The sequence below is a fragment of the Triturus cristatus genome, chromosome 7 (assembly GCF_964204655.1).
Source record: "Triturus cristatus chromosome 7, aTriCri1.1, whole genome shotgun sequence".
Lineage (NCBI taxonomy): Eukaryota > Metazoa > Chordata > Amphibia > Caudata > Salamandridae > Triturus > Triturus cristatus.
The window spans coordinates 553,648,598-553,664,800 of NC_140590.1; the positions used below are offsets into that span (position 1 = coordinate 553,648,598).

A 16,203-nucleotide genomic window follows, 5' to 3' on the forward strand; every position below is an offset into this window, starting at 1 on the left:
AGAGATTTCTGTGATTAACGCAGAAGATAAAATATCTGCAAAAACCTTGGCTTCTCTGTTTGCATCCATGAGCTTGTCTCCCCACAGCAGCATGGATTTACCACCAGTCATATCAATGCTGCTATAGTGCTATTTGATGCCTTTGGGATACGTGCTAAGATAATCTTACTCAACATCAAAAAGGCGTTCAACAGGGTTTCATGGCAATGTATATGGCTAACCTTGCACGCCATGGCATTAGGAATACGTTTTTAAGATGGACCTATTCAATCCACTGATATGGATTATATCAGTGTCCAATGGCTCGTATTGTTTTAGCAGGGTCAATTTCTTCCTCATTTAGGATCACACTTGGCACTAGACAGGGGTGCTCTGTCTCCACTGATATTTGCTCTTTATTGGAAACCATATCTACGGCATATAGTTTGGCATGCTGCGATCACCCCATGTTCAATACATGGCTATGATATTACAATAAGCTTGTATGCCGATGATGTGGCTGTGTATTCAACCAATCCTTTTCATGCTACAAAGCTGATCACCACTGAGGCCGAAAGATTCAGGGAGTTCTCCGGGTATCAACTTAATATACTCAAAATTCTAATTATTGTTAATTTCTCAACACCCGTGAGCGAACCTAACGTGGTTTCGTCCGCTTCCTATTTAGGCATTAGCTTAAGATTACCTCTTCAGTTAGTCGTATCATTACGTTAAACTATGAACAACTATGAACTAATTAAACTATGAACAACTGCTTCGTCCGTACTTCACGAAGAGGCAGGCTTGGAATAAGCTTCCAATAAGTATAATAGGCTGCTTTAACATAATGAAGATGAACATTTTATCTAACTTGTTTTATATCTTTTTTGAGCTATCCCTAATGGGTCCATGACTCCTTTTTTCGGTGGTTGGAAGGAGCAGTGGGCAGCTTCTAGTGGAGATATAAAAGGGCTAAACGAACTCTCCATTTGTAGCAACTTCATCTTTTCATAGGTGGCTGGGTGCTACCGGATATTAGGAGCTACTTTTGGGCCTCTTTCAGATCTCGTTTACGTTCCCTCTTGGTTGACTGTAAGCGTGATTGCAATTTTTGCCCGTATCAGATTCTTATAGAAAAGGATTGGAAGCTTTTATTGGTCAGGCTAACTGATCCCAACTACTCTCAGAGGGTCCGCTTTAAGCTTATAATTGATGTCCGCAGAATTTGAATATAAATTGGCCTTGCTTATAAGATTCCACCATTGCATTATTAATTGTCACTATGCGGAAATCCCTCCTTACCAGCTATTTTCTGTGAACTGGTCTAGTCATGGCTTGCCGGAGTCCTTAGCATGGCCAGTTATTTGATATTCAAGGATTTTGTTCCTTTTCTGATTTTCAAACCTCGTATGGCCTGCCACATAAAACATTTTCAAATATTTACAGGTTTGTGATTATTTCAGAGCGATCCTGTTAGGACTGTTAACAATGTTTCGGAGTTTCTTGCAAATCTGTATAATACAGAAGGTCGTTCAACTATTTGTGTTCTCTATCGTATCCTTATTGAGACTAAAAAAGACAATCTTGGTCGTTTGGCAAGCAATTGGAGTGTAAAGACTGGTCCCGAGGAGCAGGAGTCTAACCTCATTTACGCTTTTAAAGTGCTTGAAACTCCAACAACTTTAGACTTAATGCCTGCTGTATTACACTCCAGAGAATATGTAAACGGAAAAACAATTCAACTGAGAATGTATGTTATCCACGATGTGAGCTACAGTCTGCACATTTCGTCAACATGTTTGCCAGCTGCCCACACTTAGCATCGTTTTGGGATGGTGTTTCTGGTTTTCTTTTCCATTTATTAAACTGTGATTTGGAGCTTGACGGTGGGAATGTCATGTTAGGTTTCAAGCAGGGGACTGATGGGCGTATCTCTGCTACCATTTTTATCGCCCTTGTCACCGAACGGCTATGTATAGCCAGAGATTGGGCTATGCCAACGCACCCTACAGTTTATCACTGGTTGGTGTTACTGGGTCAGGTATACAAGATAGAGGTGGTATTCCTCCGCTTGATGGAGGGGGGGGGGGGGAGGATAAAGAACCATTAAAAGGCTCTGGACACCACTTTTTGCTAGCCAACTGATTACTTCTTCTCCTCAAATGGCATTATATAACCTTATGAGACACACTTTAGACTCCGTCTTCCTACAACTTGGACTGGTAGAAATATATAGGTGTGCAAAACTCCCAATCGAAGTTTCATGCCCTCTCTTATTTTCTTCTTTCAATGCTCTCTTCCCAGCTTTTCTCTCTATCTCTGTTTCCCTTTTCCTCCCTTCATAAGGCTCCTTACTGCCACTGTGCATGTTATTTTATTTTATTCTGTGTTTAATCTGTAGTAATTTGACTGCTTGAATTCTTTCCATATAAATCATCTTTTTTTAAGGGGAAAGAGTAAAAAGACTAGGGAGTGAGAGGAAAGAAAATAGTTTGAGAAGCATCATCACAATGTACCACCTCCAATATTATATTCTGCAAAGTGAGAGAAGCACAGTAGAGCACACAATAAAGACAAAAACAGTCTATGGCAAGGAAGGAAGAAGTCAAACGGACCAAAACCCTCTGTTCTCCCTTTAACTAACCACACTGACTAAAATGTAGAGAACTTTACCTGGGTGGGCTCATCCTCTCCCCCCTCTGTGTCCTTGCTGAAGCTGACAATAGACCCAGAGGTATGTTTAGTTCGTCCACTGCTGCCTTTGCGACCGGCGGGAGTGTCTGTGGATTTTGGGGTATCACTTGACCATTCACTCTTCTCCTGTTCATTGACCATGTGCACAGCATCCATCATTTGACCTGATAGCAAGACATCCCGCACCTGTCCAGATAGCAGGGCATCCCGCTCATGTGGCTGTAAATCCCCAAAAAAAGCATTATAAAGATATGAGATGAAAGAAGAGAACATTAGTGTACCTTACAAACACAGTTTATGTGGAAACAAAGCCTGTCTCTAGCCTTCAAATACATTACCATCAACTAGAACAGTCAGAGATTGAACTTGAAGAACGGATTCAAATATTTGGGTGCTTACTGAAATAAAACAAAGTTACTGTTCATAAACAACATGAGTTTGTTTTATTTCAGTAAGTATTCAGACTTATTTCATAAGTCCTTCTGGGAGAGTATAGTATGCAAATACATTTTGATTATAAAGAAAATGAATGCTCACAGAAATACAAAGTATTTAGGGACTTGTATACGAAATTATGGCCAAAGACACTGTGCAGCTGGTTCACTGAGACAGAGGCTGATACAGACCCTGGCTCAGGCCTGCATTGCAGGTAAAATGGGGCAGAGGAAGAGTATGTCGCAACAGAGGCTGATGCATGTCTGGCTAAATGTCAGACCCTGGCACAGTGCCCCTCAAGCATGGCTGAAGACTGTGCAGAGGATTCGGAGGCATGCCACTGTGGCTTTCATGATCAACAAGCTATGCAAAGTGGCTATATCCTCATTGGAATTGGGCACAGGGCCAGCACAGATATCCAGTCCCCACAGTCCACTTTAGACTGAGTGTTTCTTTAAGTAAGGAAGTATCATGAAAAAAGGAGGCCACCATTTGTTTCCCTCATTTAAAATGTTATGTTCATTCTCATAAAGCACTTGAATGCCAGGAGTTGTCTTGGCGCTGCTTTGGTCTGAAATGGTGTAAGAGAAAACCTTACTTATTTGGGGCTAATGTCATGACAGGAACCAGGATACTACTGTTTAAAAGGGCAGGTTTTTAGTTCTTTTCGAAAATAAAGATTTGTCATTTGTTTTAGTTTGAGAGGGAGCAAGTTAAATAGTTTGGTTGTGCAATTGACAAACTTCTCCCTCCACAAAGGGATTTCCTAAATTTCTGAACTACCACATTTTGTGCCGCCATTGACCAGAGTGGTCTAGAGGGAATATACCAGGAGAGCCTGTGAATTAGATAATCCGGTCCCGAGGTATGCAGTGCCGTGAAGGGAATGCATAGCACCTTTTTCCTAATCATCTTGAGTGAGTAGAAAACAGATGACGTGATCTGGTTGATCTGACTTTCAAAAGTCAATCTGTTGTCAAAGAATGGGAATTCTCACTGAGTTAGGTTTTATTTACCTGACAGTGTCAGAAGGCGGCATACATTTTTAAAAAGAGGTTTTGTGTAGTCTAGTGACTGTCACTAAAAATGGTAATTTTACATTTTGCAGAGTTAAATTTGAGCTATGTAAATTTATAGCACAATTTAAATTCAATTGTTTCCTTGGCTGAGACAATTAGGAGAGAATAACTACAAAATAAAGTTGCTAGGAAGAAAGACGGGTCCTCTCTTATGAATCTCTCCATAAAGGCGTTGGTGTAGAGGAATGTTTTTGCTACAGACGGGGTAAAACAACGGTAAAAACAATAAAAGTGGACAGCAAAAATGTGGACAGCAAAAAAGCAGACAATATGCATAGCAAACAGAAGTCTTCCCATTTTACAGAGTCAAATGAAGATGGTGAGTTTTGGCCGCTTACCAAATTAAACGTGAATTTAGACTGTTGTGAGATGGGAAAGAAGACAACAGTTAAGAGGTATTCAGAAAGAAAGTCTACTAGAGACAAACCTGTAATTGTAACAGAAAAGATAGAAAGAAAGAAAGAAAAGAAAAGCAGAAAGCATCTGCTGCTAAAATGAATACAGGCTGGATTAGAATTTCTGATGACTAGGCAAGGAAATACAAATTCAGTGAAGAACAGCTTCTGAAAAATGCAAAATGAATAAGGTATCGTCCCCATTTTAATGGCCCAGAAAATTATGAGGCAAAAGTTCATTTGGATACAGTATCCAATTCAGTGAACGGTGAGTTTTGTGAGAAAGCAAGGAGGGCACAGACTACCTCCTTCTCAGTGCTTAATGTGAGCCAGTGGCTGCTGGTGGGGGCCGACCGGCACGCATTTTTGTTGACCGGTAGTTATTTTTCCTTATCGGATACGGTAAGAGCTGAGAAAATATATGGGAACTATATACGGGAAAGGAGGAGGGAGAGAAAGACAGAAATATTGTCATCAAGGAAGGACACACCAGTCTGTCAGAGTGAGATAAAGTGGCAGGGAGTGTCTAAGCTAAAGGATCTACAACTCTCTTCTCCATAAAACCAGTGTCCTTCTCCCTATTCAGTGGTCTCCTGGGCTCTGCTATGGTTTTCATGTGGTGGGTGCCCAGGAGAAGGATGAGGTCACATGAACATTTTACAGGTGGCCACCTAGCTGCTCACAGCTCTTCTCCCCACAGCTGGTGTCCTGTCCCTACTGAGGAGTCTCTCATATGGCATTCAGATGCTGTGGGCCTAAAAGAAGGTTGGGGCCATCAGGACAATCAACAGGTGTCCACCTAGCTCTATGTTAGCACTGGTGGTGTTCTCAGGCCTGACTTTTCATTGGGCAACCTAATGTATTCTGTTATTCCACTGAACTCATTAGACTAATACACTTGATAGAAATGAAACTGACTTAAAGGCTCCGGTTTAGGGAAGTGTCTGGGGAGGATGGAATAGGGTGGTGACACTGTCTACCCACTGCGCTCATGTTCAGGCATTTTGCTATGCACTAATCCATTTTCTTGACCTTGTATGCTGGGCATGCATTGAATTAGGATGGCATAGGACAGAGAACACCAGTGTTCCAGTGTTTTCTGTCTGGTGTGAAGAGGTTAAGAGGCTCAAAAGGAGCAAACATCAAAACCGTCAAAACCAGATTTAAACTTAATCAGGACATAGCAAAAGAAGTTGGGAAAAACATATTAGTCCCTTCAAGAACTTGATAATAACTGGTGACATGAAATGGGCTTGCTGGCCTGGAGGGTAGAGAAATGCCAACAAGGTGGAAATGTATCCCTTGGGGTACACTCAGCACAGCCCTGCTAGCCCAACAATAGACAAACCAAGGACTTCTAACAAGCGTGTCTTCAACGGACTACATTTTGTTTCCGACACCAAGTGAAAAATGTATTACACCTTCAAGAATAGACCAACTTAGAGGGGGACAACACCTGGACAGAATGACACTGACCAACTACACTGGAAGCAGTTTAAGCGTTCCTGAGGAATCTCCGGGCATGACAGCTGAGGCTTTAGAAGTGGGTATGACTGGGAGAGGTGGTTAGGCTTTGGAAGTAGACAGAGGGGTCATGAGGTACTGGTGACCCCTCTTCTGGTAGTGAATAAGCGTGGACATGGACTCCATTATTTGACTGTTTTTTGTACAGTGGGTAAGAGTAGGTATGGAGTAGTTAGTAGGATAGTATAGTGTGACCATGCCTGTTGTATAAATAACTTTATAGGTTGAAGATATCTCTAGTAAACATTGGCTTCCGGGGAGGTGGGTGGATACACAGATCCTAACAGGGTAAGTAACATAATCCATTTGCAGCATGTGCAGCTGTAGATACATGTGCTCTGTATAAACTGTAAAGCAGTATTCACCTGAACGGTGGCAAGCCAGTGGATGGTGCAGAGGTCTGAAACACAGTCTTTAAGGCAGACTGACCAAATCAAGCCTGTTGCCTTGCAAGATTGTCCACAAAATAGTGTTTTGTGAAGTTATGTCCAGTTGACCATTTGGCAGCTTTACAGACGCCAGCTATGGGTATGTTCTGAAGAAAGATCATAGCTGCACGCTGTTTGCAGGTAAAGTGAGGTCTTGGTGGGTTCGCAGGGTCCTTTTGGCTTTAAGGTAGCATGTTTCGATGAATTTGATGTTTAACCTGGGTATGCCTCCCTTCGACCTGGAGTCACCTTTATGAGACTGGGTAAAAGGCAACGAAAAGCTGCTGTATTTCATGGAAGGACTCAGTCCTATCTATGTGATACATAGCAAAGTGTTTAATGTCAAGTGTGAGTAGTGGGGGCATGGCCGAACAAGATGGCTGAACGGTCGTAACCTACGGAGCTCCTGTCGGCAGGAAAGTAATCTGCCATTATCCTGATACAGTACATACGCATCAACCCCATAATCGGTGTCCCAGAACACGGCTCATTCAATGGAGAAACTTGGGGACATTTAAAAAAAAAAAAAATACAGACGCACGCACAGATCGACGGAATCCGGCCTAGCTCCGTGTACGGCACCAACTTGGAGGTGAAGAGCCGAGACACTGAGTTCTACGAGCCCACTGCCCGTGGGAGGTTTCCAGGGCGTGCGAGGCCAGCTGCCGGAGGTGCGGACCCATACTGTGAGGAGCGGCCGGCAACAACGAGAGAACGCCGGATAACAGCGACTGAGGCGGGAGCTGGTTGGAGACTCTGTAAGCTGCACGGTCCATCTACTAGTGAAACGGGAGTACGGAGACGGGAGTGTCTCGGCGTGAAAGAAGGAAGCAGCCCCCAAACACCGCTGGAAGGCACAGGTACTGTGTGCAGTGTTCGGGACGGCAGCGAGGAGACTCTCTTAATGCCTTGGGGTGTGTTGGGCCCGTTGGGGAGGTTGGAACCCCAGGTAATCACATAACATCTCTGGACTGACAGCGCGAAGGTACCACCAGGGCGATTACAGGCCCCGATCAGCACTGAATAGTAGGGCCTGCAATGAAGAGTTCCATAGGGCCAGTGGGAGCTGCTGTGCAGTGGGCACGGGGAAAAACTAGGAAACAACGTTGAATAATAAGGCAGAGCGGTAACCCGCCTGCCCGTGCAGCAGATAAGCCGTTAACTGTGGGCTCAACATAAAGCTCAGAAGATTCCTAGACCGTCTAGGGAGTGAATTGGAGCCTCGTTCAGTGAGGTGTTAAGGGGAAGATATTTACTTAAAGCCATACAGGGAGGAAGGTACCGATTGGGGCAGACAGAGTGGGACCCACATGAGCTCCCCATGAGAAGAAAATCTGAGACCTCCATATTGTATTCGCTGAACTGAAACCCGGGGTTCTTACCCTCCGGAGGACACCCTGTGCCGATGCAAGTACTGTGTGCACTACATATCTCAGAAGGAAGTACTGAATTCTAAAGCTGTAGCGTGGGAACTGTCAGTGGGGCCAACAAGGCTATGTGAACCGCAGAAAGGCATAGGTTGGAGGAGGAGAGAGGTGCGTCTCCCTCGTCTGGGGTGGGGACCGGAGAACTCCATTACGGTGAAGGGGCAAGTCAATCGAGTTCAAACCAACAAAACCTCAAATTATGCGCAACCATGCCGACTGGAGCAAATGAAACACAATGACGATGCGGAGATGCAGAGATGCAGAGAGAGGAGGCCGGGGAATTGGAGGCTCCAGATCTATCGTTGGCGGACATAATGGCGGCCATACAGTCTACCAGGAATGACATGGTTAACAAAATCAACGCAGTGGCCACTGACGTCAATCTACTGAGATGTGACCTATGGAAAGTGACTAGCAGGGTCACTTCCAATGAACAAACTATTGAGGCCCTTCAGACGGAAGTTAAGAAACTGAAGGAGACGGTCCTGGATTTCTCGAAGTGGTTGATTTACCTTGATGACAGGGCCGAAGATCAGGAGGGACGAGCAAGGAGGAATAATCTGAAGTTCGTGGGGTTTCCGGAGTGTGCAGAGGGACCCCCGGTGGAACTGTTCCTGGAGGATTGGATAGTTAAAACCCTAGCTCCTAAAAGACTGTCGAAGTTTTTTAATATAGAGAGCGCGCACAGGGCACTGGTCCCTCCTCCACGACCTGGCGCACCCCCGCGAGCTATTATTGCACGCTTCTTTAACTTTCAGGATAGAGACATGATATTACAGGCCACCAGAGAGAGGCGCCTACCTACGAGGGGCACCGGATTGCCATTTTCCCAGACTACTCGCAGAGGGTGCAAGACCAACGACGAACATTCCTAGCGTTTAAAAGAAGACTGAGGGACGATGGATTCAAATACAGCTTTTTGTTCCAGGCTAAGCTGAGAATTGAACACAGCGGGAGAGCAATGTTTTTTCTATCGGCAGCTGAGGCAACAGACTGGTTGGATGGTCTGGGGAGGCAGGGCACTCAGAAGGTCAGAGCTTTTCAGAAATCAGCCCAAGCAAAGCCCACTGAACGTCAGAACTCTCAGGGCAGCATGGTCACCAAGACGCAGCAGCCCTCGGAGGTCCCATCGGGCCGAGTCCGGGTGGGCTCGGACGGAACTCTTTGTATGGCTGATCCCTCATCGGAGTCTGATACATCTACACAAGATCAGCCGGTGCCTCCTACGGACCTCCAATTGAATGGATCCTGAAGGGTCACCGGAGAAAGAAAAAGGACACCTTATATTCACAGATATGAAATGTGGGCTTTGTTGAGAAGGGGTTCAGATACAATGGGAAGTTTCATTATGCCATATGTTTAATGCCGACAGGGTGGACACGGCTCTTTCAGAGGTTAAGGCGCGTAAGAGGAGTTGGAGAATTATTTCTCGTGCCTCAACAATGGCCTGACCACTGGCAAACCACTTTAAACTCACAATTTCAACGTTTTATTGTACGATGGCAGCTGGTATTGTTGAGAGGGTTAATGTTTGTACTACACTGGCTGGCCACTATCTTGGAAGAAATTGGGTGGGATGGTATGGGGCGGGGAAGGAGACTCCTGACACCTTGTCAAGGAAGACTGGGGATCGCACCACTGCCCAAGGGGTGGGGGGGAAGACTGTGGGTTTCAAATGTGAAAGGTTTTCATGGGAGGAGATCTACGTTTATCAATGGTTTAGTTGTATCAGCGTCACACTTCAGGAGGAGTTGGAGGTGGGCACAATGGACAAGTGAAAAGAAGTCCCAGTTATGGCAACTATGGCTCCATCCTTGATTAAGCTAATTACATGGAATGTGCAGGGATTGGCGAAGTTAAATAGGCGGAAATTGGTGTTTTCTTAGTTAAAACAGTATAAAATTGCCGTTGCATGCTTGCAGGCAACTCATGTATGGGGAGATACGATATCATGTATAATACGTAGATGGAGGGGGCAGCTCGATTCAACCTCCTATTCTTGGTTCGCTCGGCAGCTCTCATCTGGGTGGCTCCTGGGTTGCCGTTCTAACACCTACATCATTTTGTGGACCCGGAGGGTCGTTATGTGGTCCTGCATGGAAGGCTGGATGGGCGGGAGGTTTGTATTGTTAATGTGCATGCCCCTAACTCGGACTGTCCGGTTTTCTTTCCAGCGGTGATGGCTGCAGCGACCCCATACCTAGGAGACAGAGTGATTCTGATGGGTGACGTTAACTATGTGCTTGATGGGTAGTTGGATCGGGAGCCCCCCAGACAGAACACTAAACCAAAACTCACAGGCACACTGAGGGACAAACTGCAGGGTTTGGGGTTGCAAGATGTTTGGAGGGATAGAAATCCCTTGGGGAGAGCTATTTCCTGTTATATGCCAGCTTCCAACACACAGTCGAATAGATCAGTGTTTTTTAACTGATGAGATGTCCACGGAAGCACAAGACATCTCATATTTACCCAGATATATTTCGGATCAATCCCCAGGGCTACTTAAGCTGGATTTAAGACGCCCACGACGGGCAATACCGACATGGAGGGTGCAGTTGGAAGCAATGTCGAACCCACCATTTGCCGAGACAATAGAGGAGGGACTTACTAATTATTTTAGGGAAAACTGGGGACAGTGGCCAGAAGGGCTACGGAATGGGAGGCGATGAAGGTACTAGTGAGGGGCCTGTGTATTAAAACTTCCTATGGAGTGAGACAGCAGCTAGAAAGGGATGTGAAAATACAGGAAAGAGAATTACAGAGGCTATTGCCCATGCTACATTCCCAACGTATAGTGGAGTGGAGTGGAGAGAAGGCCTTTAGGGTCCTGATGGAATCCCTTGAGCGCCTAGGTAAATATAATAGAGTGGCATATAGGCAGCGGCTCCACATGGAGGGGGACAGATCAGGATTGTTGCTTGCTAAACTGTTGAAAAACGAGAAACCTACACCCCCCGTCGTTCAATTGCTGGATCCACAAGGGAACACGGTTTACAATCAGGCAGCAATTTTGGAGGTGCTAACTGCACATATGGAAAAGGTATATGCCTCTGGGGTCCCTCCCACACTGAAGAGAATAAATGAGTTCCTCTCGAGGGTGAAACTGCCATGCCTGGCCGATGAGGCGGGAGATGAACTAGAAGATCCAATCCCTAGAGAGGAAATCCTGAGTGCGATTCAAAGATTGAAGACTGCCAAAGGTCCGGGCTCAGACGGGTTACCGTCTGAATTTTATAAAACATATGCTCTTCTTTTGGTTGGCCACCTCTTGGAGGTATACAACAAAGCACTACAACAACAGATCCTGCCAGATTGTATGAGGGAGGCTGTGGTCATCATGATCCCCAAGCCCAATAGGGACCTCCACTTGGCGAAGTCAAATAGACCAATCTCGCTTCTTAAAATAGATATGAAAATTCTGAGAGGAGTGATGGCACAACGCCTTTTACCCCATATGTCTGTTTTGATCCACCTCGATCAATCAGGATTTATCCCCAAACGTAGCACTGCAAATGATCTCAGGAGATTGGCCTTGGTGTGGCACTCCCCTAGAATTGAACAGGTGGAATATGCTGTAGCGCTGCTCGAAATCTAACAAGCGTTTGACTCTGTGGACTGGGGGTACATCTGGGCAACATTGAGGGAAATGGGACTGGGTCCAAAGTTCTTAAGTTGGCTCCAACTAATTTATACGGCTCCACGAGCTAGGATGCACCAGGTGGGACTGATCTTCCGAGCATTTGAACTACAACGGGGTACCAGACAGGGGTGCCCCTTGTCGCCTCTATTGTTTGCGGCAGCTATGGCACAGCTGGCGGAGACCTTACGCCGGCAACTGAAAGTATGGGGGATATGACTAGGAGACAAACCACATGGTTTCTATGTATGCAGACGACATATTTGCGTCAACCAGCCCAGGCAAGAGGAGCCTAGCGCGCATCCAAGATGGTCGCGTGAGCACAGGGCTCCCCGGACCCTTTCTGCTCCTCGGAATATATCCTGAGACTATCCTGATTTGGTGTATGGAATCTGGGAGATGAAGACCAGCTGATCATATATCTCTTTTCAAAACTCTAATCGGACCTGGGAATCCTGAGTTGTCGTCGTCGGAACTTTTGGGACCCACCCGACGGAGGTGGCCGGGGTGAAGGTGACCCGTGGGGCCGGGCTGCAATTGAACAACAGCGGCCTCAGCGCGGTGCCAGTTACCGATTCAGCACTTTCGGTTTCGGTTTTGGCCTTCAGGAGATCATCTGGCGTGCGTGCTCAAGGTGGCGAGGTGCCTCCTGGGCCTCTGCCCGAGGCTTGCTTCCATCTGCTACTGGCGGGCCTAACGCCTCCTACACCGACAGTTTGTGGTCCTTTCCCCTTGATCGGAGGTCCCATTGAGAGACTGCGCTCACATGGCGGGCAAAGGGGGTCCGGAGGGGCGCAAGACCAAGGCTTCACTGCGCGGGGGAGCGGTCCAGAGCAACAACATGGACCGCTATACCCAGGGCAGGGGGTCCCCTGGCGCTGCTGGCCTCTCCCCGGATGCTGCAGGGGGAGGCACGACCGTCTCTGCGGAACCTTCCCTACAGGACATTATGGGCGCCATCGAGGGCATCAGGGAAACTATCGCGACGCAATATGAGGCCCTGGCCCGTAAGATCGACACTGTCGCGATCGACGTCACCCTGATCCGGGCCGACCTCTCTAAAACCAACGAGAAGGTCCAGGCCCTTGATACACGGACCTCCACCCTGGGTGCGGAGGTGTCGGATCTGCGGGCCGCGCTTGGGGACATTAGATTGGTCAACGACCATATGGCCCGGCGGCTTGAGGACTTCGAGGGACGGGCCCGACGCAACAATATCCGCATCATTGGGGTACCGGAGTCCTCCGACAGCCGCCCGGTGGACCTCGTGGTCGAGGAACTTATCCTGCAACAGCTGTCCCCGGTTGGCCTAAGCAAATTCTTCGCTGTGGAGCGGGCCCATCGAGTTCCGGGCGGCCGGCCGCGGCCGGGGGCCCCCCCGAGGCCTATCGTGGCTAAACTGTTCCACTACAGGGACCGCGATGCTATTCTGCAGGCTTCACGGACCCGTGGCCCGGTCCGCTACGAGAACTCGACCATCAACTTTTACCCGGACTTCACGCAACTGGTCCAGAAACAGCGGATGGGATTCCAAGGAGTGAAGCGCCGTCTCCGCGAGCTAGGCCTGAAGTATTCGATGATCTACCCGGCGAAACTTCGAGTGGAGCATGGAGAGCGGACAGTCTTTTTTGACTCTCCTGTGGCCGCAAGTGACTGGCTGGACTCGCTGCCGGACGTGGGTGGCCGGCCCGGGCCCTCTGGGGGCACCGCAGGTGACGGGTCCCCTTAGACTGACCTTTGGTCCTTGCTTTTGCGGTTTTGCACTGTACAGTTGGGTCTTACTTCTTTTGCATACTGTGTTTTACCAGGACCCGTGAGGGGTGCGGGCGGGTTCGGGTCCCTTTCCTCCTCCGGGGTCTTTTTGTAGAATGGGGTTAGTGGGGCGACAGGCACACTGCAAGTTGGGGGGGGTCTTCGGCCCGCAGGGGTGCAGGGTGGGGGGCGTTGGACTTGGGGTGGGGTTGGGGGGGAAGAGGGGTTGTTTAGTTGTGTGTTTTTTGTTTACAGGGCGAGGTATTGATTTTTATCCATATTTGGGAGCGGTGCTGCGGGCTGGGGGCCTCTTGATCTATTGGAGGGGATGGGGGGAGACGGGTTGAGGCTTATGTCATGGAACGTCAATGGGTTGGGGGACCGTATTAAGCGGGGTGTTGTACTGCAATATTTGCGTCGTTTGACTCCTGATGTGGTGTTTCTCCAGGAGACGCATTTGGTCGGCAATGTCTGCCATGCGATGAACAGGGGGGGATACCGCCTCGTAGCCCATTCTGGTTTCACAACTGGCTCCAGGGGGGTGGGCATTCTCCTGCGAACCTCCCTTCCGGTGGAGATCACGAGGATAGTCTCGGATGACAGAGGGCGCTATGTGTGTTTGATTGGGAGGTGGGAGGGGCAGCCCCTTACCCTGGTTTCAGTCTACGTCCCCCCGGGCCTCCAGAACTCCACCTTTACTGATTTGGGTCGAATGCTGCTTGACCTCCCGGACGGCCTCCTGCTCATGGGCGGGGACTTTAATTCTGTGGTCTCGGGTGAACTGGATCGTCACCCACCGAGGACCCTCCCCGCTGCCCAGTCATGGCTGGGTGGGATGTTGGAGACCTTCGGCTTGGTGGATAGTTGGAGACTAATGCATCCGACCCAGTGCCAGTTCACCTTTCATTCGGGGGCGCATGGGAGTCTCTCCAGGTTAGACTACTTCCTTATGCCCGCGGCGCAGACTGGTCGGATTCGAGAGGTCAGACACCTGGCGCGTGGTATCTCCGACCATTCTCCGCTGTGGCTTCTCTTTGACACCGGGTCGCGGTCCGCAGGGCGGATAGCTCCCATTAACCCCTGGTACCTGCGGGACCCTGTGACTCGTGACAGCCTGGTTAAGGCCATGGACCAATACTTCAGTGAAAACGAGGGGTCGGTGTCGTCTGCGCGGTCCCTTTGGGAAGCCTTTAAAACTGTTATACGCGGACACGCCCTCGCCCAGATAGTGGTGGCCAAGAAGGTTAGGAGCGAGGCGGTGGTGAAGCTGGAGACTGACATCTCGGGGCTGGAGTCGGCCTTGGAGGCGAATGTTACTCCGGACGGGCTACATGCCCTTAGCCTGAAACAGTTCGAATATAGGTCCCTGGTCACTGACGCGGCCAAAACTATGTATAGGGAGCAGCAGGGCCGATTGTATGACGCGGGGGACAAAGCGGGAAAGTTGATTGCGTGGCTGGACAAAAAGGAGAGAGTGAATCGTGTGGTCCCCGAGTTGCGTGCTGCGGATGGTGTGTGTGTGACTGAGCCGGATGAGATTGTGGAATGCTTCGCTGACCACCTCCGGGCGGTGTACTCCCCGGTGACTGACAGGGACGAGGATGACTCTCGCCTCCTACTGAGAGATATTGCTCTGCCCGGCCTGTCCGTTGAGGACCGGGAGCGGCTGGACGCCCCCTTATCGTCGGATGAAATAGCGACCGCGATTCGTTCCCTTCGCTCGGGCAAGGCTATGGGTCCTAACGGTCTGCCCATTGAACTATACAAATTGCGTCCTGATAAGCTTGCGCCCTTCCTCAGCCGCATGTTCCGCGACTCTCTTGCGGCGGGTTCCCTTCCGGCCGACCAGCGCTTGGCCACTATAGTCGTTATCCCCAAGGAGGGCAAGCCGCGTGACCGCTGTACCTCTTACCGGCCTATTTCACTGCTCAATGCGGAGCCTAAAATCCTGGCGAAAGTCCTGGCCAATCGATTGTTGAGTGTCGTGTGCGACCTTATTCATCCGGACCAATGCGGCTTTATCCCGCACCGCAACACCGCTCTTAACTTGCGTCGTCTGCACGGGGTCCTCGCCAGGGCGGAGTTCCTCACCGAACCGGCCGTGCTGGTTTCTTTGGATGCCACGATGGCATTTGACACTATTGAGTGGCCATTCCTCTGGGCCGTCTTGGATAAATTCGGCTTTGGAGAGGGATTTATTGGCTGGGTAAGGCTCCTTTACACGGGACCCATGGCTCAAGTGGTGGTGAATGGGCGGGTCTCTCGGCCCTTTGCCCTCGGCAGGGGCACGAGGCAGGGGTGCCCGTTGTCCCCGTTGCTTTTTGCTCTTGCCCTGGAGCCACTCGCTGCCTGGCTCCGTTGGGAGCCCTCGCTTGGAGGGATCCGGTGGGGCCCGGGCTTCGAAGATCGGGTCTCGCTGTATGCGGACGACATTCTCCTGTATCTCACCTCACCGCGGCAGTCACTCAACGTCCTCTTTGACGTTCTGACCTCCTTTGGGAACAATTCGGGTCTCACGATCAATTGGTCTAAATCCTGCGTTTATCCCATCTCTGGTGGTCCTCCTCTCCTGCCGCCTCGGCTCCCGATTCAAATATCTCTGAGCGGCTTTAAGTACCTGGGGATATACGTTTCGCTGGACCCGGTGGCTCGCTATGAGCAGAATCTCCTGCGTCCACTTCGGCGACTGCGTGAGGACACGGCCCGGTGGTGCAGGCTGCCCCTGTCCCCGCTGGGTCGGGCCGCGCTGTTTAAAATGATGTCCCTTCCCAGGTTCCTCTATGCACTCCAGAACTCCTTCGACGTTATCCCAGTGGCCTACTTTCGGGAGGTGGAGAGCCTGCAGAGGAG

General features: G+C 49.1%; 1 protein-coding gene across 8 annotated transcripts in view; it reads right to left on the reverse strand.

Moving 5' to 3' along the window:
* The window catches only part of TMEM94 (transmembrane protein 94), an 805,258-nt gene that overhangs the window by 392,621 nt on the left and 396,434 nt on the right, over window positions 1–16,203 (reverse strand). For all 8 annotated transcript variants that reach the window (XM_085617011.1, XM_085617013.1, XM_085617005.1 and 5 more), the window contains one exon: window positions 2,653–2,892. In XM_085617011.1, coding sequence (XP_085473137.1) covers window positions 2,653–2,892 — 240 coding nt within the window. The remainder of the gene's footprint in view (window positions 1–2,652; window positions 2,893–16,203) is intronic.